This window comes from Diadema antillarum, unplaced genomic scaffold (genome assembly GCF_040938485.1).
Source record: "Diadema antillarum isolate AM-2024a unplaced genomic scaffold, OU_Dant_1.0 seq00003219_RagTag, whole genome shotgun sequence".
NCBI lineage: Eukaryota > Metazoa > Echinodermata > Echinoidea > Diadematoida > Diadematidae > Diadema > Diadema antillarum.
In genome coordinates, this window is record NW_027273804.1 from 40,518 (window position 1) to 67,286 (window position 26,769).

General features: G+C 41.3%; 2 protein-coding genes across 2 annotated transcripts; both read right to left on the reverse strand.

Annotated features, from left to right (window-relative positions):
- Positions 1-4,042: 4,042 nt before the first annotated feature.
- LOC139715259 (2-hydroxyacylsphingosine 1-beta-galactosyltransferase-like) lies at positions 4,043-13,059 on the reverse strand. Its single transcript, XM_071626841.1, has 3 exons — positions 12,295-13,059; positions 4,860-4,902; positions 4,043-4,140 (listed from the first exon to the last, which is right to left on the reverse strand). The coding sequence occupies exons 1-3, from the start codon at positions 13,057-13,059 to the stop codon at positions 4,043-4,045; spliced, it is 906 nt and encodes a 301-aa protein (XP_071482942.1).
- Positions 13,060-13,077: 18 nt separating this feature from the next.
- Positions 13,078-26,706, reverse strand: LOC139715260 (uncharacterized). Its single transcript, XM_071626842.1, has 5 exons — positions 26,230-26,706; positions 18,484-18,561; positions 16,049-16,209; positions 15,382-15,448; positions 13,078-13,122 (listed from the first exon to the last, which is right to left on the reverse strand). The coding sequence occupies exons 1-5, from the start codon at positions 26,704-26,706 to the stop codon at positions 13,078-13,080; spliced, it is 828 nt and encodes a 275-aa protein (XP_071482943.1).
- Between the last annotated feature and the right edge of the window lie 63 nt (positions 26,707-26,769).

Consider the following 26,769-nt stretch of genomic DNA (forward strand, 5'->3'; position numbering starts at 1 on the left):
AGGATAAAACAAAAGGGAAAACAGGCCAATTGTCTCCATAAATTAAAATGGAGAAATGAATTAACTCAAAACTCTTAACAGGAATAAATATTACAAGTGACATAGATATGAATTTGTATATGATCTGTACAGGGAATCCAGCAAGCTTGCCCATAAGGTAAAGTCATTTCATTTATCCTTTAACCATTTTGATAACATGGAAACTGATGAATCTAAAGTTGTATCATGCTGTTTGTGAGTGCATGGCTGTCTTAACACATAGTTATGTATTGCTTGTTCTCTCAGATACATGTCTACGTGTACAGTATGAAGGCTTCTTCAAATATATTCAGACTGTACAGAGAATTCTGACTGTGCAGTGTATTTCACTATCTTTTAACATCACTGAGCCTTCAAGGGAATACCTGAAAATCAGACTTCACCTCATCAATTTTTAAAGGTAATTGCAGCTTCAAAAGAAGAGAAAAATCTCTATAATGCTGATCCCTTTAGTCCCTCATTCATAAATGTAATAAGTTTTCTAAATGAACTCAGTAGGTCCCTATCTCATGTAGGCACCTACTGCACTGCTCTAACATCCTTGGTATACTGAAGCAGCTCTTACAAATCAAATTGATTCACTTGCCCAGGTCCAATCTAAAACCTACGCACTAGTACCCATCTCTCCATGCTTTTAACATAAAATACACATTATATGCACATGCACAAACACACACACACACACACACACACACACACACATATATATATATATATATATATATATATACATTTGTATTACAATATAACAAATATATGCATACATACACACAGCCTACGGAAGTGAAAGCTTCCAAACTTTTGTAAGTAACCAGCATCTCATCATTCTTCATGCATCTGTATTGAAATATCATTCATGTTGAGTACAGAATGATCAAACTACTGAAATTGGGTAGCCAGAAAGACCAACAAAGACATGTGCAGACATTTGCTCCAATTAAAAATATTTTCCTTGTTTTATTTGGTCACATCCCTTAGGGTCTCCATTTCAATATCAATTACTGTAACAGTGGAAATTTTCGCGGTGTTGAAATTTTCACGCATTTCGCGCAACCAGAAACTAGCGCGAAAATAAAAGCGCGCGAATATTTTTGCTTGCCATACGTTCCTGTGCCTGCTGTCTTGATTCCGCGAAATCAAAAACACGCGAAACTCTTCTGACCCGGCCAAGCACGAAAAATTAGTCGCGCGAAAATATCCACTTTTACAGTAATTGATTCTGATCATATACACTGGTACCTTAACATGATACTGTGTATGCCTCAAAATTTGAATTTGCTTGCAGGTGCACTACCAGAGGACATCTTGATAACTGTGCTCTTCTTTGTAACTGATCATGTTATATGCCTATCTATTATGGATTTGTTTTCTTATTCACATTCTGGGAGAGACATTACAACAATCACAAATTCCCCTCCCCCCCCCCCCCCCAAAAAAAAAAAAAAAAAAAAAAAAAATCTTGCAGACAAGAAGAACATGATGCCCATCTAGTACTGCAAGTCTTCTCAGTTATAAACCTGGTAAATCCCTTTATGCTAGCAAACTTATACTAGTACAGGTAAAACATCTCATATAATTAAGAAATGCCCCAACACTATTTGCACTTTGATTTCATGTATGTCAGACAAACAGCCTGATGAAAAATTTGGAAGTTAAATCAAAATTTATCTGTGAAAACGCTGTTTACAAATCACAACAGGGATTTTTGAAGACAAAATCTGAGCTGGGCTAGCCTTCCCACTACATGGTACAGGTGTATCCCCACACTGCCCCGTTTTATCAAAAGATAAAATCGATTTTAAATTTCCTTACCACACAGGCTGCCATAGACTTACAGTTGAAATCAACTACAGTATATAATCAATTCTAACTCTTCATAAAACAGGGCCCTGGCCCCGTTTATCAAAAGATAAAATCGATTTTAAATTTCCTTACCACACAGGCTGCCATAGACTTACAGTTGAAATCAACTATATAATCAATTCTAACTCTTCATAACACAGGGCCCAGGTCTTTAAGCTAGAAAAACCTACAGATACATGCACAGGCATTTGCTACTGATTTAAAAGGCACATAGACCTGGTGGTTTAGTCGAATGCATACGCAATTGGACCATGTAAGTTTCAGAGACTTAAGCTATCGACTCCTCTTTCATGCTTACACTTTGACCCATTTCCATGAGTCCAAAAGAGTCTGATCCATTGTAATCAGAGGTCCAATCACAGTTCGGCTCGTGATTCGGCTGATGATGACAACTTCAACAAACTTCTTCTGTGACATCATACTAAGAACCACGCACCCTGGCATCACTTCAAACTGCGTGATGTGCAGAGAAGACAACAAAAGCAACGTTACCTAGCAACACCTACGTGCTTCACTCTTGATGACAGCTCAACTTTGGCAATCTTTGATTGATGCTAATGGTGAGGGGCACTATCATCCAACAGTGCCCCCTCAACTACCGGGTCTATGCATCTTTGAAACAAAAGTCATCATATTGAAACATTTGTTTCCTATGGTTCGTTCTATCAACAACAAAACAACAACAACAACAACAACTGGGCTAATACTGTTGTTCATATTCAGCAGAGTACAAACAATTTGGATAAATGACATTTAGAGACAGGCATTCAAAAATCCTGTTTTTTTTTTCTTCTTGAGCAAAAAGTAGCCTTCAAATTAAGACAGATCATATTGTACTTTCAAATTGAAAACAATGCATGACATGTACAATGCGTAATTCAGTGGGTTCAAAGCTACCTGTACGCTGTACCTGTATTTCACATGTTAAGAACTGCTTTATTCATATTCTCTTATAACTCTTATTCCAAAAATGATTTGTATCCATGTCTGTCTTGAAGGGCGATTTTCAATACTTCTGTGCGAGGCCAAGTACAAATTTGATGTCCAGTTTAGCTATTCCACAATGGTAGCAGACCCGTTCTGCATACATTCCCATCTTTGATGATTTTGTCTGACAGTGGCATTAGACATCACAATTACAATACAATGAACTATTAATTGAAAGCTCAGTGTAACAATTAAAGAGACAATTAAAGAAATTCTGGACCTCTTGCCTCAGCAGTTTCTTCAGATGCAGGAAATCTGACCGCTTCCACAGAAGAAGGTCTATTTTGATTGAGTGACTCAAATGTTGTGAGATCTGCCCTAATTTTTTTTTTTCCTGACATAAAATTTTCTTTTGAGATCTCCAACATTTTAAAAATAAGGGCTAGTATAATGAAAAGAAAACTTACTTGCAACCCTGAGAATATGTGCACCATTTTTGTTCACTTATACATAACAATGTATGTTAAATGGGTTTTTAGTTAGGAAAATGACTGCAGTAGTACTTCCAAATCACTGAATTCTGTGTACTTCAAACAATAACTCCAGTAGAATCATCAAATCAAGAGCAAGACAATAAACATTAACTGATGACAATTTCCTTGGATGAAGCTTTTTTTTTTCTTTCTAGATTTGTTTGAGAGTCAAAGGAGATGGGAGGGGAGGGCAGACTCACAAACTCACTATTACTGGTACATTTTCAGTCCAGAGGACTAGAAATGTATATTTGAGTACTCAGACAGCACACATCTCTCCCATCTAAACAAATGTAAAGAAACTGGTATGAGGACATCTACTTATTAGCACAATGATGCATCACTGACCAAGGAGAAAACACAACAGGTCTTATGTACAATGTATAGCAATTCTTACAAGGCCTCTACCACAATCTTGGGTCCTTCAGCCTGTCGGCATTCTCTGATCAATCGGAAAGATCATGTTGCACTGGCAAAATACTTCTCCAATACAATGTCCAATGTCAAAGCTGTTTTCCTGTACTGTGGTCAAGCTTGCATGATCAAATCAGGTATACACGTTCTATGGGTTCCAAGCTGTGAACAGAAAAGAGCATCTGTTGTTGACCAACGTGTCTCTCAACTTTGCCATTGTCAAAGTTGCATCATCCAAGCAAGAGCGTCCAGAGTGGCCCAAGATGTTAATATACAGGTGTTGGCTGCTGTGTTAGGAGTTGACCAAAGCGCTTCTTGATGGTCACCCTCTGTCTGGAGTACTTGTCATCTGGGGAGAATCTTGCTGCAAAGACAAAGGATGATGTGGCACAATGAAGACTATTTGTATCATAATTACCTCCGACACATCATGCTAAGGGGAAATCAAAAGTTCAACTGTGAAATATATAACCTTAAATACAATGTACGCTTTTACACTATACACGTTTGAAAGCCCACTCAGCTGCTTGCACAAGGCAAATGTTCGGTTGAAAAAACATTGGAAATACCACTGCCAATTTAGTCACATACAATACTTACATGTACACTATCTTATTGTCGCTGGGTTGACAAGACCTTGTGTCCCAAGTTTTGGTGAGAATTACTTTTTTGGATTAATGGTCAGATAATCAGTCAAGTGATGTCCTGTCCAAATCCTAGCCATCTCACCCCAAATTGAAGCCACTACGGTATGTCAAATGAAAGGCTATCTCATTTGACAGTCCTTTGGCTGCAATGTTTTTTGGCTCTCCTGAACATTTGACATTTTATAGATCATATATAAGGTCTTGTGTCCCCAGCGTTGTTACATGTACAATTGTTTGTCTTCTTTAAGTAGACATGTCTTTTAAAAAAAATTTCTTTACATCATTTGCTTAGAGATAATACTACTCTATTTTCCATAATGAAAAAAAAAATGATTATAAAAACACAATATCACTAGTAAAACTAAGACCTGAACAAAACCCATTTTAGTGTTGCACATAATGGATTTATAGTTATTTTATAGTTCACGACTCTTACCAGGGTGAGCTGATAACGTTGGTTTTCCTTTTGGATCCACTTTCTGTAAGAAGAAGAAAAGACAAACAAGGTTTAAATCAATTACCCTGGACTGAAGGCAAAGTCCATCATTGTTGTTGTTTTTTTTGTACTGTAATAGTGTAAACTACAGCACAGTGCCACAGATTCACATTGGGAAAGTCATCCACTGAAGTACTGTATATCAGAGACAGTGACGACGGGCACAAAAGCAGATGCTTTACGTCTCCACACCCAAGTAAACCAAACTAAATCTTTTTACGGCATACTCGTGAAATAGGCCCCACCACTGCGTGTCTGTACTAATACTACGGTGGCTCACCTGTTTATAATCGTGATTTCAGCCCCACCGTATGGCGTTCAGCGAGCATATCATCTTTCCTCCTCCCTTTCTCCCGTTTTTTCCGTTGTTCTTTGACATTTTATTCTCGGAAGGACTTCCTAATGACAATGTCCTTCGACTAATTTAACGGCCACTTTAAACGGCATACTCGTGAAATAGGACCCACCCCTGCGTGTCTGTACTAAATTACTACGGCGGCTCGCCTGTTTATACTCATGGATTCATCCCCACCTTGTGGCGTTCATCGGTAGGTAAGCACGGCGGTGGGGCTTTCTTCCACAGTATAATACTCATGAATGCGGCCCCATCAAATGGCGTTTTCCCCACGCGAGATTGATACAGCAGTGGGGCCGATTTCCACAGCACAGCATAGCATCTTTCGTGGTCCCTTTCTCCCGTTTGTTGCTTTGGTCTTCATTTTTTTATTCTCAGAAGGACTCCCTAATGTCCCTCGACTAATTTAACGGCCAATTTAACCATAAAACCCTAACCCTAACCCTAGGACCTACCCTTGCTTGTTAACTGCAAACGCACGGGTGCACGCGCACTGCCACTGCCCACTGCGGTGGGGCCTATTTCACGATTTTGCCATTTAAACATAAATTTTTTAATAAATTTACAACCCTAACCTAAACCTAACCCTAACCTAACCTGCTTGCTATTAAATGCATGGGCCACGGGTGCATGCGCACTGCAGTGGGGCATATTTCACGATTTTGCCTCTTTTTACTCTTCTACAATCTAATAGCTATTTAGGCAATGCGGACACCGAGTACGCAGTTCAGCTCATGAGCCAACCCCAACGTCGTCATTTTCACAGTGCAGGACTACTGTATTAACGTAGTCCCATTCGTGCATATTTGCGTATCATTTTGAGCTTCCAGAGAGGTTTCACTCATCTCACTGACTACTAAAAATATATCTAGAATGATTATGATTTACCTGCAGAGTGTAAACCCGATCACCGGCTTCATTAACATAATACATCAGATACATCTTGATTTGTCACTGGATCAATATGGAGCACAACATGCTCTTTTGCGCTTGTATTGAAGTTGCAACTGCGTACGAATTTATGGAGCTACTGCACAGTAGCTCCATGGTGAATCTAAATATTTAGTATGAATATTCATTGCCAGTGTTTAGGGTACGAAATAATGTACTAGTAGCTCAACTAAGTACATGTACATGCAAGTACTGTCGTATTGAACAGTGTGTTTGAGGTACATACACAGCTCTTTACAAGTAAACGTTAGGACCGAAGAAACACCCAATTTTAATTCAACTTCATTCACTTGATTTTATTTCCATACAAAGTAATGAAAGCAATGTACATAATGCGTACATGAGTGCACAGTTTATTAAGGAACTTTGAAACACACATTTAAGTTTCAACAAAACATGGATACGATATTATATCAACTTTGGTTTTTTTAGATGAATAAACAGGTAAGCAATACAATCCCATTTTGTAACTGATGGAAAAGAGGGATTCGCAAGAGAAGCAAAGATCATGTAACTAGGAGTATAATTTACGAAATTAGGAATGAATCAATCTTTTTTTCCCCTAATGAAGAACTGAATGAGATGCTTCGTTACCGTGCTGTAGGCCCTACTATAGGAAAAAGAAATATCCTCCCTTGCATTTTCTTTGAATTTGGATATTACATTTTCAAATAATAGGATCAATAACTGATGAACTCACTAACTTCATGGCAATTAAAGAATTTGCACGCTTTTTTGCTAATCATATTTCGACAGGTTATCTTATTGCTAAAAATGAATGGTTTTCTGTAAACTTGTCACCTTGAACCTTGAACCTTGAAGTAGTAATCCCTTTCAGCAGTTCCTTGAAACTATGCCAGGCGCGATGGTAGAAGTGTCGTGCGTCAGTGAGAGGTGACATGTTGAACAGGCTGATTTTAAATGTCACTAATGTACAATAAAAGTGACGGTGCATAGTGCTAATAAAAAACATGCATCTTTTCTTAGAGCATGTGTGACCGGACAGGAGGCTGCCGCATGACTCGGATGACTGGAAGAGCAGCCTCTCTGAATGTTAATGGGTTGGTAATTGTGACCACAGGTCCTGGCAGATGGTTCCAGGTTCTAACAGCTCGGGGAAAAAAGGAAAATTTAAACACATCTATGGTCGCGGTTGGAATTATGTATACTTGAGCTTATGGTCATGCCTTCCTATGTAGGTTAGCTGGGAAAATCACATGTGGTAAACATTTTATTCACAGTCATATATCTTGTCATTCCTTAAGAACACTATCAATCTTAATAATATGGCAGTGAAGACGCTCACATCCATGTATAGAATACTAGTGGTAGGCCAGCGGACAGATACTTAGGCATAGCGATTCACATTTCCCTGAATATTTATTCTTAAATTTTATTCAGAATCTCCCGGTCAGTCCACTACACTCCTCTTGAAGTGCATTTGATTATTGAATTTTTAAGGGATGATGATTGTCTTGATACGGCTAAATTCAAATGTTGATCTTTTCGCTGTGATATGAAATGTTAGAGAGCATATATTCTAAAAGTATATATACTCTAAAGGTATTGTAGTCAAAATTCATTTGATGAAAATCGGTCTTGAAATGCCTGCTTTGACATACTCGTATCCAAAAATAAAGTAAAACAAAATTTTCCAGTTGAAGCCGTGGGTCTCATCAGTTCTATCAGGACTTTTTTCTTACTTTTAAAACCAATTTTCATCAAATAAACTTTGAATTCCTCTTAAAATCATGTGCTTTTCATATTTTAGAGGTTTCTCATCTCACAAAAAGTTTGAAATCTGAAGCTCCATCCCAACCAAAGCCATACATCACGCTTTTAATATGCAAAAGCTCCCCTGTCCCTCGTTATTTGGTCACTAATCATGCATTTGTATATTACCTTTGAAATTATTTTTTGATTGAGTATTGAGAAAATCACGCGAACAACTATTTGTTTAGGGAATTTTCTTTTATCTTAAAACAAGTATAAACTATCGTCTTACCTTTTTATTGAAAATTTCACAGATGTAATAGCAAAAGTGTGCCGCATGAGTAGGCCAAGGACAAATTCTAAGAACAACAGCAGCAGCGGCATCAGCAACAACAAAAATAACAACAAGATAATAGGATGCCCGTTCCACACCCTCTCCGGATCCGCTCATGCTCGGTGGCTGCAATATTATTGATTTTATAGAAAGATCAAGTCAGTTACAGAATTTCCTTGGTGACTATAAGAAGACTTTTCTTGTGCAACCTAAATAACTAACCATTATTATAACCGTTATTATAAGTTATGATTTATCATTTTCCCCTTTTCTTTCCCTTGTATCATTTTCTTTTGTTATCATTTGCTTGTATGAACTAATATGCGATGTTGTTGTTATTTTCTCTCAATCTATGTAATAATAATGATAATAATAATAATAATAACAATAATAATAATAATAATAATAGAAAATAATGTAAACGCCATTGATCCACTTACTTTCAAAAGCCAGAAACGAACAGAAAGATCTGCAAAGTGGAGAGAAAAGCAGCTGCACGGGCAGTTTTGCAGAGAGACGGAGAACATCAGCAGTAATGACACATGGTTATGGCTGAAGAAAGGAGAACTGAAGAAGGAGACAGAAGGACTGATCATCGCTGCCCAAGAGCAAGCACTGTCAACCAATGCTCTGAAAGCCAGGATACAGAAGAGAGATGTGGATGCCACATGCAGGATATGCCGAGAAAGAGACGAGACAGTGCAACATATCGTATGTGGCTGTAGTAAATTGGCGCAAAAGGAGTACAAAAGACGACATGACAAACTGGCACAAGTCCTTCACTGGGAGCTTTGCAGAAAACATGAAATACCATGTGAGAGCAAATGGTATATGCACGAACCACAGAAAGTTTCTGAAAATGATCAAGTTAAAATCCTGTGGGATTTCGATGTTCAAACTGACAATGTCATCCAGCACAGGCGTCCGGATATCATCGTCGTAGAAAGGGCTCGACAGATGTGCACAATCGTCGATGTCGCGGTACCGGGAGACAGCAGAGTAGCCGAGAAGGAGAAGGAAAAGATAGAGAAGTACCAAGACCTTGCCAGAGAGCTTCGCCGCCTGTGGAATATGAGAACGAAGGTGATCCCTATTGTCGTTGGAGCACTCGGAACAACGCCAAAGCAGCTGCGACGGCACTTGGACGATGTTGGTGTGCCAAATCGAGTGCAAACGCTCCAAAAAGCAGCATTGCTGGGGACGGCACGAATCCTGAGAAAAGTACTGGAAGTCTAAGGTTCCAGGATGGAACTTGACGTGATATTAATCTCCAAGAGATATCTTGTGAAGATAGAGATAACAATAATAATAGACATTTATAGAGCGCCTTTTCCACTGGATGCAAAGCGCTATGACATATCTCCATGTTTTCAACATATGCGTTTCATAATTTTATATTGTATGTGTAATTTTTATGTCCTGGACCCCACGGAAGACCAGCGATGCCATATTGGCATCGTTGAATATGGCTCATCCAGCTGTTGTTATTTTTACACGAAAAATAAAATCAATCTATAAAAACACACTGCATGCATCCCGGCACTGCACGTGCAGAAAGTGATTGAAACTGATGAGGTCATGATCTTTATCCAGCAACACCATTCCAAGAGGGATGATGCTGAACACGTATAATGATTAGAGCAAAGTAGAGTTGGTACTAAGAAGATCATATTAATTCTCCTCAGGGGCGGATCCAGGAATTCTGTAAAGGGGTGTATGGGGGGGGGGGGGGGCGCAACTAATATTTCTTTATAGCGCCACTTCCGGGTTTCATTTAATTCTTTAGTTTTATTTCTTTTGTTTTTATAGATAAATAAGGGGGGCGTGCGTCTCATGCGCCCTCTCTGATCCGCCACTGCTCCTTTATGGCCGAGACATGAGCTAAATCCTATTTAAAGGTGAAAAATAGCGATTTTTGTAACATTTTCAAATTTTATTCATAACCTTATAAACATGCAGAGGCTGTTCTTGACAACTGGTGTCCGAAAATCCGAGGCTCATCCGACAACACGCAACTATGCAAATATGCAAACTGGGGTCCAGCAAATGATAGCAAAGCTCTAATTTTTTAGGAATGAAACATCCATGAATTTGAATACACTAAGAAAATTGATTTCTTATGTTCAAAAGCATATTTTACCTCCATGACCTTATCCCCTCCGTCTCTGTATAATCACTCCCTCAGAAAAGTCCGCTGTTTCTAATTTTGATCCCCCTCTTATACTCTAATATATAAATGAATATATATATATATATATATATATAGAGAGAGAGAGAGAGAGAGAGAGAGAAAGAGAGAGAGAGAGACAGAGGGAGAGAGAGAGAGACAGAGAGAGAGAGATAGCATTCTTGTTACGAACTGCGATGTTCAATTACTATTACAAAGACCTGCTTTTCCTAGTAATGCAGTCAAGTAAAAATAACGAATAATTACTTCATAATGTTTACAAGTTTTAGAAAATTGTGACAGCAAAATAGACCTCCAAAAGCATACATTGTACTAACATTATACATAGATATACAATGTACTTTGCAAAACAGAATCAAGAGCATGCATGCAAAAGCACCTGCACTCGTGCACTCCTAGGCCTGAATCTTTGTGATCTAGGGGTTATAAAGTGAAGGAAATGTGAAGTTCATGTGGTAATTTCATCAGGACAACGAACGTCTGAGCAGGGAGGTATGAAGGAATCTTTGTATAAAGGGATTGTATAGGGTGAATGAAGTATGAAGTGTGGTAATTTATGCAAATTCTAAAGATTCGCAGCAGACACTGTACAATGTACGTGCGTGAGGTCATGAATATGCATTTTCGATGGTACTGCACTGTCGATCCTCGCTACTTGCTCATTTTCAGACTGAAATATGGCTTTCCGAGGGTGCATGTGTGGAAGAGAGGCAGTAACGATGTCGATGAACATCTGGAGGCGATTGGACGAATTCAGGTAGGCTAGGCCTACACATTATGCCTCTACCTGTTGTTTTATTTTAGGCAGAGGCAATCTAGACGTAGAAACTATGTAGATAGGTCCTACTGTTTTAGAGCTTCAGTCCTTGGGTCCTTGCTGGTGCAGTGTACAGTAACTCACTGTGCACATGTACAGCCCTGTCGCTGTACACAAGTGTCACGACAACACGCCGTGTTGAAGCACAGCGTCTGGTCGAGTGTAGCCCGACCAGACGCTGTTACGCTATGCGAAAACGCTATGCGAAAACACACTGTGTATAGTTCATGAGTTAGGTCGAGTGCAGCAGCGTAGCCCGACCAGACTCCGTCGTGCCGTGGTGAGCTGGGTCGGGAGCTGTGAGGGTTTATACATAACAATAATACAAAACCGATACCAATTGATTTATTGCAGTATATGTATCTCAGAACATTTTTTTTTTTTTTTTGGTCACAAGGTCTACACCTTTTCTCGCTTTGAGAGGGTGTAACCTAAGACTTAAAGGAACTCTGCAGTACTGGTTGAGGTGAAGATTCAACTTGTATCGTTTTGCGAGATATGTAGAAACCACTCTTTGAAATGTTAAAGAACATTCAATTCTAAGGGGAATCAAAAGTTTATTATTTGTATCTCAGAAGATTTTTTTTTTTTTTTTTTTTTGTCACAAGGTCTACACCTTTTCTCGCTTTGAGAGGGTGTAACCTAAGACTTAAAGGAACTCTGCAGTACTGGTTGAGGTGAAGATTCAACTTGTATCGTTTTGCGAGATATGTAGAAACCACTCTTTGAAATGTTAAAGAACATTCAATTCTAAGGGGAATCAAAAGTTTATTTGATGAAAATCAGTTTTTAAATGTCTAAAATATCTAAAAACAAGGTAAAACAAAGAGATTTTAATAAAAGGTATGCACCTGTCACCTTTATTGGGATCGCTTCTTTCAAGCAATTTCTAGGTCAATTTTCATCAAATCAACGTTGAATCCTTCTTGAAATTACATTCTCTTTCATATTTCTTTAGAGGTTTCTATACCTAAATCCTCCCCTCAACCAGTACTGTACATTCCCTTAAATTCTTACCTTGTCCAGCGGCTTGGCGATCGTCACAGTAAGACCACCGACACGGATAAGGTTGGGAGGTAACGGTCTGGGGAAGTCCGAAGACGCATCCATGCTTACTAAGAACAGGTCTTGTTCAGAGATGGCATAAAATGGGTGAACTGAAGAACGAAGTCCAACTTTTTTCTCCATCCGTCGGTAAGATGGAACCATAGATGTTTCGATATATACACGCAAGAATGATGCATGCAAAACATTAATTATTCTTTCACGGAAGGTCATTTCGGGCGAGTATGCACTCATAAGTTCCGGATTAATGGCAAAGTTGAAGCCAGACCCGGCTGCTTGTAGAAAGCCACTCCAAGGTGGCCCTGGTGATATCAACACCATAGTGATATTTCCAGCTGTGTCTCTGTTTTGGTCCAACATTGCCTTAATGTGCATGCCGCACATCCAAGAGTAGTCAGTGACGATAGCATCCATGGAGGCCAGTCTCTCCATCAGTGCTTTGTCGGAAATAATTGAACCGCAATCGTCTACCATTTGATCTAATAGCAAGTCAATCATTTTCATGAATTGGCCAAGAATCCACGTCTCAAAGGCGATGTTGTTGAGTCTGTCAAAATTTCTCTTCGCGATGTCAGGGGAAACAGTGTGATTGAAGATTTCGAAGGAAAACATAGAATACCTTGGGTCCACAGCCCGATGACCGTAGGCCTTGCCGACCAGGAAAGTCACATTATGGCCCCGGTTGACAAGGCTGCGACCTATGGCAGAAGCTGCCATGAAGTGGCTCCCCTCGCCTCAAACTGCATTTATCAGGATGTTAGCCGCGTAGCCATTCTTTGTCTGGATCAATGACCCAAACAGCATCAGCACAATCAAGGACAAGTCTAAATGGAAACTCATCTTTACTCCCAGCAATAGATTGTGAGAAATCGTGCCTATCCCTGCCGCGAAGGAGGAAGCTAACCTCGTGAAGTGTGCCTCAATAATGAGAAGTCTATGCACATCGAGACACACAGGTGGCCGCATTATGCTCATTAATGCGTGACGCATCTTTTTGTCCTTTTTGGTGACGTTTTCTCCTTACACGCTTGACGATGTAAAAGGTAGGCGCGGCATGGATTTTCACCGACAGTGAGGAACAAAACCTAGACACTGTGAGTATCCATGAACATGTGCCAGATTGTTCGAAATGTGGGGGAAAATGTTTATTTTTCGTATACTCGCGTCACAAAGAAAATTGTAGTCAGTAAATCACATACATAGGTGGTAATGGGATATTAAGCGGCGATCGGTATGGGAGGTAGTCTTGGCTTCGTCTCCTTTTCCTTGGTGCGATAAACCAAGAGAGGACGCAGATTTTCTGATTGCGATAATCGTGAGACGGGGCGCGATTTTTTTTTCCGTAACCCTAACGCGTCGAAATTGCCCATTGTGTCACTTGAGCAAAGACTATCAGTGTACAAGTTGGTTTTTGTACGCATGTGCGTGGACTTCGCAGTTAGGCGTTGAGTTCGTACTGTTACACAGTATATATAGAGTACCATTGGCATGGTCGTCTGCTAACCACAGAATCAGATTACTAGTACAATGTGAGAATGGGACACCGTCCTTCAAGCAGAAACATAACAACGGGTTTGTGTATGGGTATGTGTATGGGCGTGTGTCGAGTGTTTGTGTGTGTGTGTGTGTGCGTGTGTGATCTAGGGGTTATAAAGTGAAGGAAATGTGAAGTTCATGTGGTAATTTCATCAGGACAACGAACGTCTGAGCAGGGAGGTATGAAGGAATCTTTGTATAAAGGGATTGTATAGGGTGAATGAAGTATGAAGTGTGGTAATTTATGCAAATTCTAAAGATTCGCAGCAGACACTGTACAATGTACGTGCGTGAGGTCATGAATATGCATTTTCGATGGTACTGCACTGTCGATCCTCGCTACTTGCTCATTTTCAGACTGAAATATGGCTTTCCGAGGGTGCATGTGTGGAAGAGAGGCAGTAACGATGTCGATGAACATCTGGAGGCGATTGGACGAATTCAGGTAGGCTAGGCCTACACATTATGCCTCTACCTGTTGTTTTATTTTAGGCAGAGGCAATCTAGGCGTAGAAACTATGTAGATACTGTTTTAGAGCTTCAGTCCTTGGGTCCTTGCTGGTGCAGTGTACAGTAACTCACTGTGCACATGTACAGGCCTGTCGCTGTACACAAGTGTCACGACAACACGCCGTGTTGAAGCACAGCGTCTGGTCGAGTGTAGCCCGACCAGACGCTGTTACGCTATGCGAAAACGCTATGCGAAAACACACTGTGTATAGTTAGGTCGAGTGCAGCAGCGTAGCCCGACCAGACTCCGTCGTGCCGTGGTGAGCTGGGTCGGGAGCTGTGAGGGTTTATACATAACAATAATACAAAACCGATACCAATTGATTTATTGCAGTATAAGAATCTCAGAACATTTTTTTTTTTTTGGTCACAAGGTCTACACCTTTTCTCGCTTTGAGAGGGTGTAACCTAAGACTTAAAGGAACTCTGCAGTACTGGTTGAGGTGAAGATTCAACTTGTATCGTTTTGCGAGATATGTAGAAACCACTCTTTGAAATGTTAAAGAACATTCAATTCTAAGGGGAATCAAAAGTTTATTATTTGTATCTCAGAAGATTTTTTTTTTTTTTTTTTTTGTCACAAGGTCTACACCTTTTCTCGCTTTGAGAGGGTGTAACCTAAGACTTAAAGGAACTCTGCAGTACTGGTTGAGGTGAAGATTCAACTTGTATCGTTTTGCGAGATATGTAGAAACCACTCTTTGAAATGTTAAAGAACATTCAATTCTAAGGGGAATCAAAAGTTTATTTGATGAAAATCAGTTTTTAAATGTCTAAAATATCTAAAAACAAGGTAAAACAAAGAGATTTTAATAAAAGGTATGCGCCTGTCACCTTTATTGGGATCGCTTCTTTCAAGCAATTTCTAGGTCAATTTTCATCAAATCAACGTTGAATCCTTCTTGAAATTACATTCTCTTTCATATTTCTTTAGAGGTTTCTATACCTAAATCCTCCCCTCAACCAGTACTGTACATTCCCTTAAATTCTTACCTTGTCCAGCGGCTTGGCGATCGTCACAGTAAGACCACCGACACGGATAAGGTTGGGAGGTAACGGTCTGGGGAAGTCCGAAGACGCATCCATGCTTACTAAGAACAGGTCTTGTTCAGAGATGGCATAAAATGGGTGAACTGAAGAACGAAGTCCAACTTTTTTCTCCATCCGTCGGTAAGATGGAACCATAGATGTTTCGATATATACACGCAAGAATGATGCATGCAAAACATTAATTATTCTTTCACGGAAGGTCATTTCGGGCGAGTATGCACTCATAAGTTCCGGATTAATGGCAAAGTTGAAGCCAGACCCGGCTGCTTGTAGAAAGCCACTCCAAGGTGGCCCTGGTGATATCAACACCATAGTGATATTTCCAGCTGTGTCTCTGTTTTGGTCCAACATTGCCTTAATGTGCATGCCGCACATCCAAGAGTAGTCAGTGACGATAGCATCCATGGAGGCCAGTCTCTCCATCAGTGCTTTGTCGGAAATAATTGAACCGCAATCGTCTACCATTTGATCTAATAGCAAGTCAATCATTTTCATGAATTGGCCAAGAATCCACGTCTCAAAGGCGATGTTGTTGAGTCTGTCAAAATTTCTCTTCGCGATGTCAGGGGAAACAGTGTGATTGAAGATTTCGAAGGAAAACATAGAATACCTTGGGTCCACAGCCCGATGACCGTAGGCCTTGCCGACCAGGAAAGTCACATTATGGCCCCGGTTGACAAGGCTGCGACCTATGGCAGAAGCTGCCATGAAGTGGCTCCCCTCGCCGTAAACTGCATTTATCAGGATGTTAGCCGCGTAGCCATTCTTTGTCTGGATCAATGACCCAAACAGCATCAGCACAATCAAGGACAAGTCTAAATGGAAACTCATCTTTACTCCCAGCAATAGATTGTGAGAAATCGTGCCTATCCCTGCCGCGAAGGAGGAAGCTAACCTCGTGAAGTGTGCCTCAATAATGAGAAGTCTATGCACATCGAGACACACAGGTGGCCGCATTATGCTCATTAATGCGTGACGCATCTTTTTGTCCTTTTTGGTGACGTTTTCTCCTTACACGCTTGACGATGTAAAAGGTAGGCGCGGCATGGATTTTCACCGACAGTGAGGAACAAAACCTAGACACTGTGAGTATCCATGAACATGTGCCAGATTGTTCGAAATGTGGGGGAAAATGTTTATTTTTCGTATACTCGCGTCACAAAGAAAATTGTAGTCAGTAAATCACATACATAGGTGGTAATGGGATATTAAGCGGCGATCGGTATGGGAGGTAGTCTTGGCTTCGTCTCCTTTTCCTTGGTGCGATAAACCAAGAGAGGACGCAGATTTTCTGATTGCGATAATCGTGAGACGGGGCGCGATTTTTTTTTCCGTAACCCTAACGCGTCGAAATTGCCCATTGTGTCACTTGAGCAAAGACTATCAGTGTACAAGTTGGTTTTTGTACGCATGTGCGTGGACTTCGCAGTTAGGCGTTGAGTTCGTACTGTTACACAGTATATAGAGTACCATTGGCATGGTCGTCTGCTAACCACAGAATCAGATTACTAGTACAATGTGAGAATGGGACACCGTCCTTCAAGCAGAAACATAACAACGGGTTTGTGTATGGGTATGTGTATGGGCGTGTGTCGAGTGTTTGTGTGTGTGTGTGTGTGCGTGTGTGATCTAGGGGTTATAAAGTGAAGGAAATGTGAAGTTCATGTGGTAATTTCATCAGGACAACGAACGTCTGAGCAGGGAGGTATGAAGGAATCTTTGTATAAAGGGATTGTATAGGGTGAATGAAGTATGAAGTGTGGTAATTTATGCAAATTCTAAAGATTCGCAGCAGACACTGTACAATGTACGTGCGTGAGGTCATGAATATGCATTTTCGATGGTACTGCACTGTCGATCCTCGCTACTTGCTCATTTTCAGACTGAAATATGGCTTTCCGAGGGTGCATGTGTGGAAGAGAGGCAGTAACGATGTCGATGAACATCTGGAGGCGATTGGACGAATTCAGGTAGGCTAGGCCTACACATTATGCCTCTACCTGTTGTTTTATTTTAGGCAGAGGCAATCTAGACGTAGAAACTATGTAGATAGGTCCTACTGTTTTAGAGCTTCAGTCCTTGGGTCCTTGCTGGTGCAGTGTACAGTAACTCACTGTGCACATGTACAGCCCTGTCGCTGTACACAAGTGTCACGACAACACGCCGTGTTGAAGCACAGCGTCTGGTCGAGTGTAGCCCGACCAGACGCTGTTACGCTATGCGAAAACGCTATGCGAAAACACACTGTGTATAGTTCATGAGTTAGGTCGAGTGCAGCAGCGTAGCCCGACCAGACTCCGTCGTGCCGTGGTGAGCTGGGTCGGGAGCTGTGAGGGTTTATACATAACAATAATACAAAACCGATACCAATTGATTTATTGCAGTATATGTATCTCAGAACATTTTTTTTTTTTTGGTCACAAGGTCTACACCTTTTCTCGCTTTGAGAGGGTGTAACCTAAGACTTAAAGGAACTCTGCAGTACTGGTTGAGGTGAAGATTCAACTTGTATCGTTTTGCGAGATATGTAGAAACCACTCTTTGAAATGTTAAAGAACATTCAATTCTAAGGGGAATCAAAAGTTTATTATTTGTATCTCAGAAGATTTTTTTTTTTTTTTTTTTTTTGTCACAAGGTCTACACCTTTTCTCGCTTTGAGAGGGTGTAACCTAAGACTTAAAGGAACTCTGCAGTACTGGTTGAGGTGAAGATTCAACTTGTATCGTTTTGCGAGATATGTAGAAACCACTCTTTGAAATGTTAAAGAACATTCAATTCTAAGGGGAATCAAAAGTTTATTTGATGAAAATCAGTTTTTAAATGTCTAAAATATCTAAAAACAAGGTAAAACAAAGAGATTTTAATAAAAGGTATGCGCCTGTCACCTTTATTGGGATCGCTTCTTTCAAGCAATTTCTAGGTCAATTTTCATCAAATCAACGTTGAATCCTTCTTGAAATTACATTCTCTTTCATATTTCTTTAGAGGTTTCTATACCTAAATCCTCCCCTCAACCAGTACTGTACATTCCCTTAAATTCTTACCTTGTCCAGCGGCTTGGCGATCGTCACAGTAAGACCACCGACACGGATAAGGTTGGGAGGTAACGGTCTGGGGAAGTCCTGTTACGACCAAAATCACTCTGAGAATGATCGCACAAAAGAAACAATCAACTGATGTTCAGGCTGTTTATTAACAGTGATATTGTGGGTACAGACTGGTAATCGGCGTCACATCAGTACAATAATGATCACAAGAAACAAATATAAGTCAGTAATGGAATTACTTACGTAGGCATTACACGCAATATATCACTTACATGCATTAAGTAATCCTTTGAAAGTGTCCAAATACGATGTTCAATGCACAAATGAATGATCCGCGATGCACCGATGAATGATTCCTTCGACGTAAATCCAAACGCAGGTTGCGATAATCCTTGGTATTAATCCAGGTATATGTCCATGTGATAGGTCCACGGTATAATGTTCACAGCGAAATGTGCAGAATCCAACGACCACGTCCAGTCGATGCGTTGAAGGATGATTCACTTTATATTGTCCAGCTAGGAATCCAGCCCGTCACAGCTTTGCTGTAGCAATGTCCATTGACATAAAAACATGGAGTCTATCTCCAATGAAGAAATTCTCCGCAGGCAAAATGTCTCCCAGGCCTTATCTCCACAAACATAACAGGTCAGCAGGTAACACAGGACTGACTATAACAAGTCGCTTCAGAGCCAGAAGTGACGTAACTCTCAGAGCAGAGGTGTTGGGTACTCTGCCTACTGCAGAATTTCTCTGGCTTATATACTATCCATTCACCCCCTTCTAGCACATTCTATAACTCTCTCCAACCTACTAGCCAGTCCAAGTTCCAGGAAACCTGGATGACTCACTGCCTAACTATGTACAAAACATCATTACCAAGAATAACTACCAATCACATTGGGCTACAGGGACAGTGCCTCACTCAGCCAAATATGTTAGCACTTCCCAGAACATTCTGGAAATGGGTGAAATCATTCTAGATTGAGTGAGCTATAATGTTTTTCCTATTCCATGCATGTACTGTATAGCTACATTGTATACCACCTAGAAAATTCTCCACTGATCTGGTCAGCCTGTATGTACTATATGTATACCACATAGAATGTTCTCCATTAATCTGGTCCACCTGTGTACATACACATTAAAACAACCATGCATACATAACTACTAGTGTGTACATTTGTGACACCATCCCCCATGGGAAAAAGAAAGCCTTGCCGTAGCAAGGGTTTCTTTTACCTTCACAATTTCTCATTATTATTTACAATGAATGTGAGGTAAAATCCAACTCAAGCTACAATAATCACATACTATCACATGCCTTTTGGATAGCTGTATTAATTCCATGTTATCTTTTCATGGATACCATTTACAATAATATTGCTTGGATTCTCAGAGCTTATACAATCGTATCAAACTGTTTTGCACACATTAATGAATATGCTAAACACATACACTGGAAATGATATACGGTGAAAACTTTTCACCTTTGATGCTCTCTTCATGTTACACTCTTGACAGAGCGTCGGCAATTACATTGTTCTTGCCTGCCACATGTTTGATTTTGAGTGCATATGGCTGCGTCATCATGCTCCATCTGAACAACCTGTTGTTCTTCATTTTGAACCGGTCTAAAAAGACCAAGGGGTTGTGGTCAGTATAGACCGTGATCTCCCCTTTGCTATTTGTCAAGTACACTTCGTATTGCTGGAGAGCAAGGATGAGACTCAGAGCCTCCTTCTCAATTGTGGAGTACTTCTTCTGGTATGTGTTCAATTTTTTGGAGAAGTAGCTAACTGGTCGTTCAGTGCCTTCTTCATCTTCTTGGAGCAAAACCGCTCCCACTCCTACATCGCTAGCATCTATTGCCACCTTGAATGGCCTTGCAAAGTCAGGAGCTGCCAAAACAGGCTCATTAGCAAGGACTGCCTTTAGTTTCTCGAAGGCTCTTTGACACTCATCAGTCCACGTGTACTTTGCCTTGCCCTTTAGCAGGTTTGTTAGGGGGGTGACTACAGTGCTGAAATTTGGTACAAATTTCCTGTAGAAACCAGCCATGCCCAGAAATCTGAGCAACTCCTTCTTGGATTGGGGGATGGGAAAGCCTAGTATAGCCTCTACCTTAGCTTCTCTTGGCAATACTTGTCCCTGACCGACTACATGCTCGAGATACACCACTTTGGCCTTTGCAAATTCACTCTTTGCCAGATTAATCACCAATCCGGCCTCCTTTAGTCGATCAAAAAGTTGCCGCAAGTGTGTAATGTGCTCCTCCCACGTGTCACTGTACACTAGGATGTCATCAATGTATACTACACAGTTGTCAAGTCCGGCAATGATTTGGTTTGTCAGCCGTTGGAAGGTGGCTGGAGCATTTTTCATGCCGAATGGCATTACTTTGCATTGGAACAAGCCATCTGGTGTAGCAAAGGCAGAAATCTCTCTGGCTTTGTCGGTCAAGGGCACTTGCCAGTATCCCTTTAGAAGGTCTATCTTACTGACATATGCAGAATTTCCGACCCTGTCAATGCAGTCTTCTAGTCTGGGAATGGGGAAAGAGTCTGTTTTCGTCACGGCATTCACCTTTCTGTAATCTATACAGAATCTTTGAGACCCATCCGGCTTGGGCACCATGACGATTGGGGAGCTCCAACTGCTTTTACTCGGTTCTATTATGTCATTGTCTAGCATGTATTGAACCTCTTCCCTTACTTTTTGCAGTTTGCTCGGGTTTAACCTGTAAGGGTTTTGCTTGATAGGGTCAGCATCTCCTACATCAACATCATGTACAGCCAGAGGGGTGCAACCTGGTTTGTCTTTACACAGTTCTTTGTACTCATGTAACAGACTAGTCACATCTTTCTTCTGATTTTCAGGTAGGTAGTTCAGTGCCTCATCTACTTTCCCTAACATCTCTGAGTTAGACAACCTGGCACTAGAGGGCTCACTTCCATTCTCATCTTGAGCTTCCCCTTCTTCCTCTACTTCCTCTTCTACCACCTGAGCTACGCCTACCGGCTGACTAGCCTTTCTCTCATAGTACTCTTTCAGCATGTTTACATGACACACCCTCTGATCTTTTCGTCTGTCTGGCGTACTGATCACATAGTTCACATCATTGAGTTTCTTTTTGACATAGTACGGGCCACTGAACTTGGCTTTCAGTGGTTCACCTTGTATGGGCAGCAGTACAAGAACTTTGTCACCTGGGTTGAAAGTTCGTGCTTTGGCATTTTTGTCTGCCTTTCTCTTCATAGAGTCTTGTGACACTTTCAAGTGATCCCTAGCTACCTCACAAGCCTTTGAAAGCCTTTCACGAAACTTTGACACGTAGTCAAGTAGGTGGACCTCATTATCCTCCGTCATGAATTTCTCTTTGATGAGCTTCAGTGGGCCCCTAACTTCATGACCGTACACCAACTCAAATGGGCTGAAACCCGTCGACTCATTTGGGGAGTCCCTCGTTGCAAACAGCAGGAAAGGGATGCCCTTATCCCAATCCTCGGGATACTCCTCACAGACCGCCCTAATCATTGTCTTTAGGGTCTGGTGGTAGCGCTCCAACGCACCTTGGGATTGGGGATGATAAGCTGACGACTTCAGCTGCTTCACACCCAAACGATACATCACCTCTTGAAATATGCCTGACATGAAATTTGACCCTTGGTCAGACTGCACTTCCTTGGGCAACCCATACCTAGTGAAAAACTGCACTAGAGCATCTACCACAGTCTTAGCAGTGATATTTCGCAATGGGATAGCCTCTGGAAACCGTGTGGACATATCCATGATTGTCAAGAGGTACTTATGACCCGACCTAGTCCTAGGCAAAGGTCCAACACAGTCGACTAGAACCCGACTGAATGGTTCTTCAAACACAGGAATCGGAATCAATGGCGCCGGCTTCACCGAATGCTGTGGTTTACCAGCCACCTGACATGTGTGACAAGTCTTGCAAAACTCAGCCACATCCACATTCAACCCCGGCCAATAAAAATGCCTCATGATCCGATCCTTTGTCTTTCTGACGCCTAAATGGCCGCCAACAGGTAACTCGTGAGCAATCCTCAAGATCTCACCGCGGTAACAGGGAGGGACAACAACTTGACGGACCACCGTCCAATCCTCATCAGCTGGCCTATGGGGAGGTCTCCACTTCCTCATCAAAATGCCATCTTTGACATAATAGCACTCAGGGACCTTTTCAGCCTCAGCCTCAGAACACGCCGTCTGAGACAAGCCTTTCAACTCAGAGTCTGCCTGCTGTGCTTCAACCAAGGAAGACTTGCTAAACAGCCCATCACTGTTAGCCTCGGAGCCTAATACAGCAACCCCATCATTCAAGTCCTTGAAAAAGGTTTCTGCCAACCAAACACCGGAATTCTCCTCCACATCAACAGAATCCGCATCATCTTGAACAGCTCTACGAGCCTGAGACCTAGTCACGACACAATCTGGAAAAATCCCAGGAAATTCCTCCTGCAACTGCTCAGTTTCAGCAACCAGCACTGGTTTCTCCGAAACAACTGGAGACGCAACCACCTTGTCCCCAGCCAAGTCATTCCCCAACAAGAAGTCAATGCCTGCCATAGGCAACTCAGGAACAACTCCAACAGTAACAGGACCAGAAACTAGGTCACACTTCAAATCCACTCTATACAGTGGCACTGACATATAACTGCCATCAACAGTCTGAATCAAGACTTTTGCATTTACTGCACTATCTGGTGGAAAAGTCATACCACCATCCACCATCAACGACTGAGAGGCCCCCGTATCCCTCAGGATAACCACTGGCTTACCTGCCTCACCAGAAGTACATGGGGTCACCTCACCATCAAATAAAAAGCTATGAAAGCTCTCATCCACCTGCTTCATCCTATCTTTGAATTTGGGAGATTGACTTTCAATGGCCTGTGTTTCACTGAACGGGACACTGTTTTCGGGTAGGACACTTTTTGACATGACAAATCCCAAGTCCTTCTTTGTTTTGTTTTGCAACTTCCAACACTGTGACTTTACATGCCCTGTCTTGTTACAGTGAAAACATTTGATGACATTTGCACTTGTACTGGACCCTTTGTCAAATTGAGGCTTTGGTGCCGATGAAATTTCAGAACTCGTGCCTTTTTCAGAACCAGCATTCTTTGGATTACTCAACTGATTTTTGTCTCTCTTGTTTCCAGAGAAATTCCTGAAAGGTGGTCTGTTGTCATTTCTGTGGGTCAGCTCATACTCATCAGCCATCAAGGCTGCTTTATGCAAACTTGTCACTTTGTGATCATCCAAATTTGACCTCACACTGAAAGCAACACTCTTTTTGAATTCTTCCAAAAGAACAACCTCACGTAGGTTATCAAAGTCCTGATCCACTTTCAGGGATCTGTACCACCTATCAAACATCATTTCTTTTTCACGAGCAAACTCAACATGTGTCTGGCCTGGTTTGCGGTACGAATTTCTGAACTTGTGTCTGTACGCCTCTGGCACCAACTCATAAGCATTCAACACTGCTTTCTTGACTGTAGCATAGTCACGTGATTGCTCTTTTGAGAGAGATGAGTACACGTCGGCTGCTTTGCCGACAAACACACTTTGAAGGAGCAAGGGCCAAAATTCCTGTGGCCAGTTCAAACTGTCAGCCACCTTCTCAAATGACACAAAGTATGCATCAACTCTGTTTTCTTCAAATTTTGGCACCAATCGAATGTTCTTGGCCAAATCAAATTCAAAGGGAGCCCTTTCATGAGTTCTTACAGTCTGTGCATGAGCCAATTCCATCTCACGCAATTTCAGTTGTTGCTCAAGTTTCTTCATTTCAATTTCTTTCTCCACTTCCCTTCGTTCTCTATCCCTCTCTCTTTCCATTTCTAATCTCATCTTTTCTTTCTCTAGTTCCAATCGAGCAAGCTCAAGCCGTGTCTGATCAGAAATTTGAGCTTGATCTGGAATGTTGATTTCTCCTTTGAGCTCCATGTGACCAGCTACTAAGTCAAGAATCTCTGCCTTTCTTGCACCTTGTGGAACATCAACATTCAAATGCTGTGCAATAGCAGTCAAATCACATTTGCGTAACCTTTGCAAATCTTTGAGGGACAAATCTGTCCTCTGAACAAATGCCTGAACATCCATTGTACTGATTGACATTGTCACAATGTATTACACACAATATACAATTGAACAACCAACTCAACTGGTATTATGTCTGTACCAATATTCTGGCTTCCGGTACATTCCAAATTCTAAGTTTTGGCTTAAAATTCACTTCTCGGACACAAGCCCCCAATTTTGTTACGACCAAAATCACTCTGAGAATGATCGCACAAAAGAAACAATCAACTGATGTTCAGGCTGTTTATTAACAGTGATATTGTGGGTACAGACTGGTAATCGGCGTCACATCAGTACAATAATGATCACAAGAAACAAATATAAGTCAGTAATGGAATTACTTACGTAGGCATTACACGCAATATATCACTTACATGCATTAAGTAATCCTTTGAAAGTGTCCAAATACGATGTTCAATGCACAAATGAATGATCCGCGATGCACCGATGAATGATTCCTTCGACGTAAATCCAAACGCAGGTTGCGATAATCCTTGGTATTAATCCAGGTATATGTCCATGTGATAGGTCCACGGTATAATGTTCACAGCGAAATGTGCAGAATCCAACGACCACGTCCAGTCGATGCGTTGAAGGATGATTCACTTTATATTGTCCAGCTAGGAATCCAGCCCGTCACAGCTTTGCTGTAGCAATGTCCATTGACATAAAAACATGGAGTCTATCTCCAATGAAGAAATTCTCCGCAGGCAAAATGTCTCCCAGGCCTTATCTCCACAAACATAACAGGTCAGCAGGTAACACAGGACTGACTATAACAAGTCGCTTCAGAGCCAGAAGTGACGTAACTCTCAGAGCAGAGGTGTTGGGTACTCTGCCTACTGCAGAATTTCTCTGGCTTATATACTATCCATTCACCCCCTTCTAGCACATTCTATAACTCTCTCCAACCTACTAGCCAGTCCAAGTTCCAGGAAACCTGGATGACTCACTGCCTAACTATGTACAAAACATCATTACCAAGAATAACTACCAATCACATTGGGCTACAGGGACAGTGCCTCACTCAGCCAAATATGTTAGCACTTCCCAGAACATTCTGGAAATGGGTGAAATCATTCTAGATTGAGTGAGCTATAATGTTTTTCCTATTCCATGCATGTACTGTATAGCTACATTGTATACCACCTAGAAAATTCTCCACTGATCTGGTCAGCCTGTATGTACTATATGTATACCACATAGAATGTTCTCCATTAATCTGGTCCACCTGTGTACATACACATTAAAACAACCATGCATACATAACTACTAGTGTGTACATTTGTGACAGTCCGAAGACGCATCCATGCTTACTAAGAACAGGTCTTGTTCAGAGATGGCATAAAATGGGTGAACTGAAGAACGAAGTCCAACTTTTTTCTCCATCCGTCGGTAAGATGGAACCATAGATGTTTCGATATATACACGCAAGAATGATGCATGCAAAACATTAATTATTCTTTCACGGAAGGTCATTTCGGGCGAGTATGCACTCATAAGTTCCGGATTAATGGCAAAGTTGAAGCCAGACCCGGCTGCTTGTAGAAAGCCACTCCAAGGTGGCCCTGGTGATATCAACACCATAGTGATATTTCCAGCTGTGTCTCTGTTTTGGTCCAACATTGCCTTAATGTGCATGCCGCACATCCAAGAGTAGTCAGTGACGATAGCATCCATGGAGGCCAGTCTCTCCATCAGTGCTTTGTCGGAAATAATTGAACCGCAATCATCTACCATTTGATCTAATAGCAAGTCAATCATTTTCATGAATTGGCCAAGAATCCACGTCTCAAAGGCGATGTTGTTGAGTCTGTCAAAATTTCTCTTCGCGATGTCAGGGGAAACAGTGTGATTGAAGATTTCGAAGGAAAACATAGAATACCTTGGGTCCACAGCCCGATGACCGTAGGCCTTGCCGACCAGGAAAGTCACATTATGGCCCCGGTTGACAAGGCTGCGACCTATGGCAGAAGCTGCCATGAAGTGGCTCCCCTCGCCGTAAACTGCATTTATCAGGATGTTAGCCGCGTAGCCATTCTTTGTCTGGATCAATGACCCAAACAGCATCAGCACAATCAAGGACAAGTCTAAATGGAAACTCATCTTTACTCCCAGCAATAGATTGTGAGAAATCGTGCCTATCCCTGCCGCGAAGGAGGAAGCTAA

Coding starts and splice junctions, on each gene's coding strand:
- LOC139715259 (XM_071626841.1), bottom strand. CDS start 13,059: ATGGCAGCTTCTGCCATAGGTCGCAGCCTTGTCAACCGGGGCCATAAT. Junction 4,903..12,294: donor TCGCCAAGCCGCTGGACAAG/GTAAGAATTTAA, acceptor TTCTTCTTACAG/AAAGTGGATCCAAAAGGAAA. Junction 4,141..4,859: donor AACGTTATCAGCTCACCCTG/GTAAGAGTCGTG, acceptor TTGTCTTTGCAG/CAAGATTCTCCCCAGATGAC.
- LOC139715260 (XM_071626842.1), bottom strand. CDS start 26,706: ATGAGTTTCCATTTAGACTTGTCCTTGATTGTGCTGATGCTGTTTGGG. Junction 15,449..16,048: donor CATCGGGCTGTGGACCCAAG/GTATTCTATGTT, acceptor GGACTTCCCCAG/ACCGTTACCTCCCAACCTTA. Junction 13,123..15,381: donor TCGCCAAGCCGCTGGACAAG/GTAAGAATTTAA, acceptor TCATTGATCCAG/ACAAAGAATGGCTACGCGGC.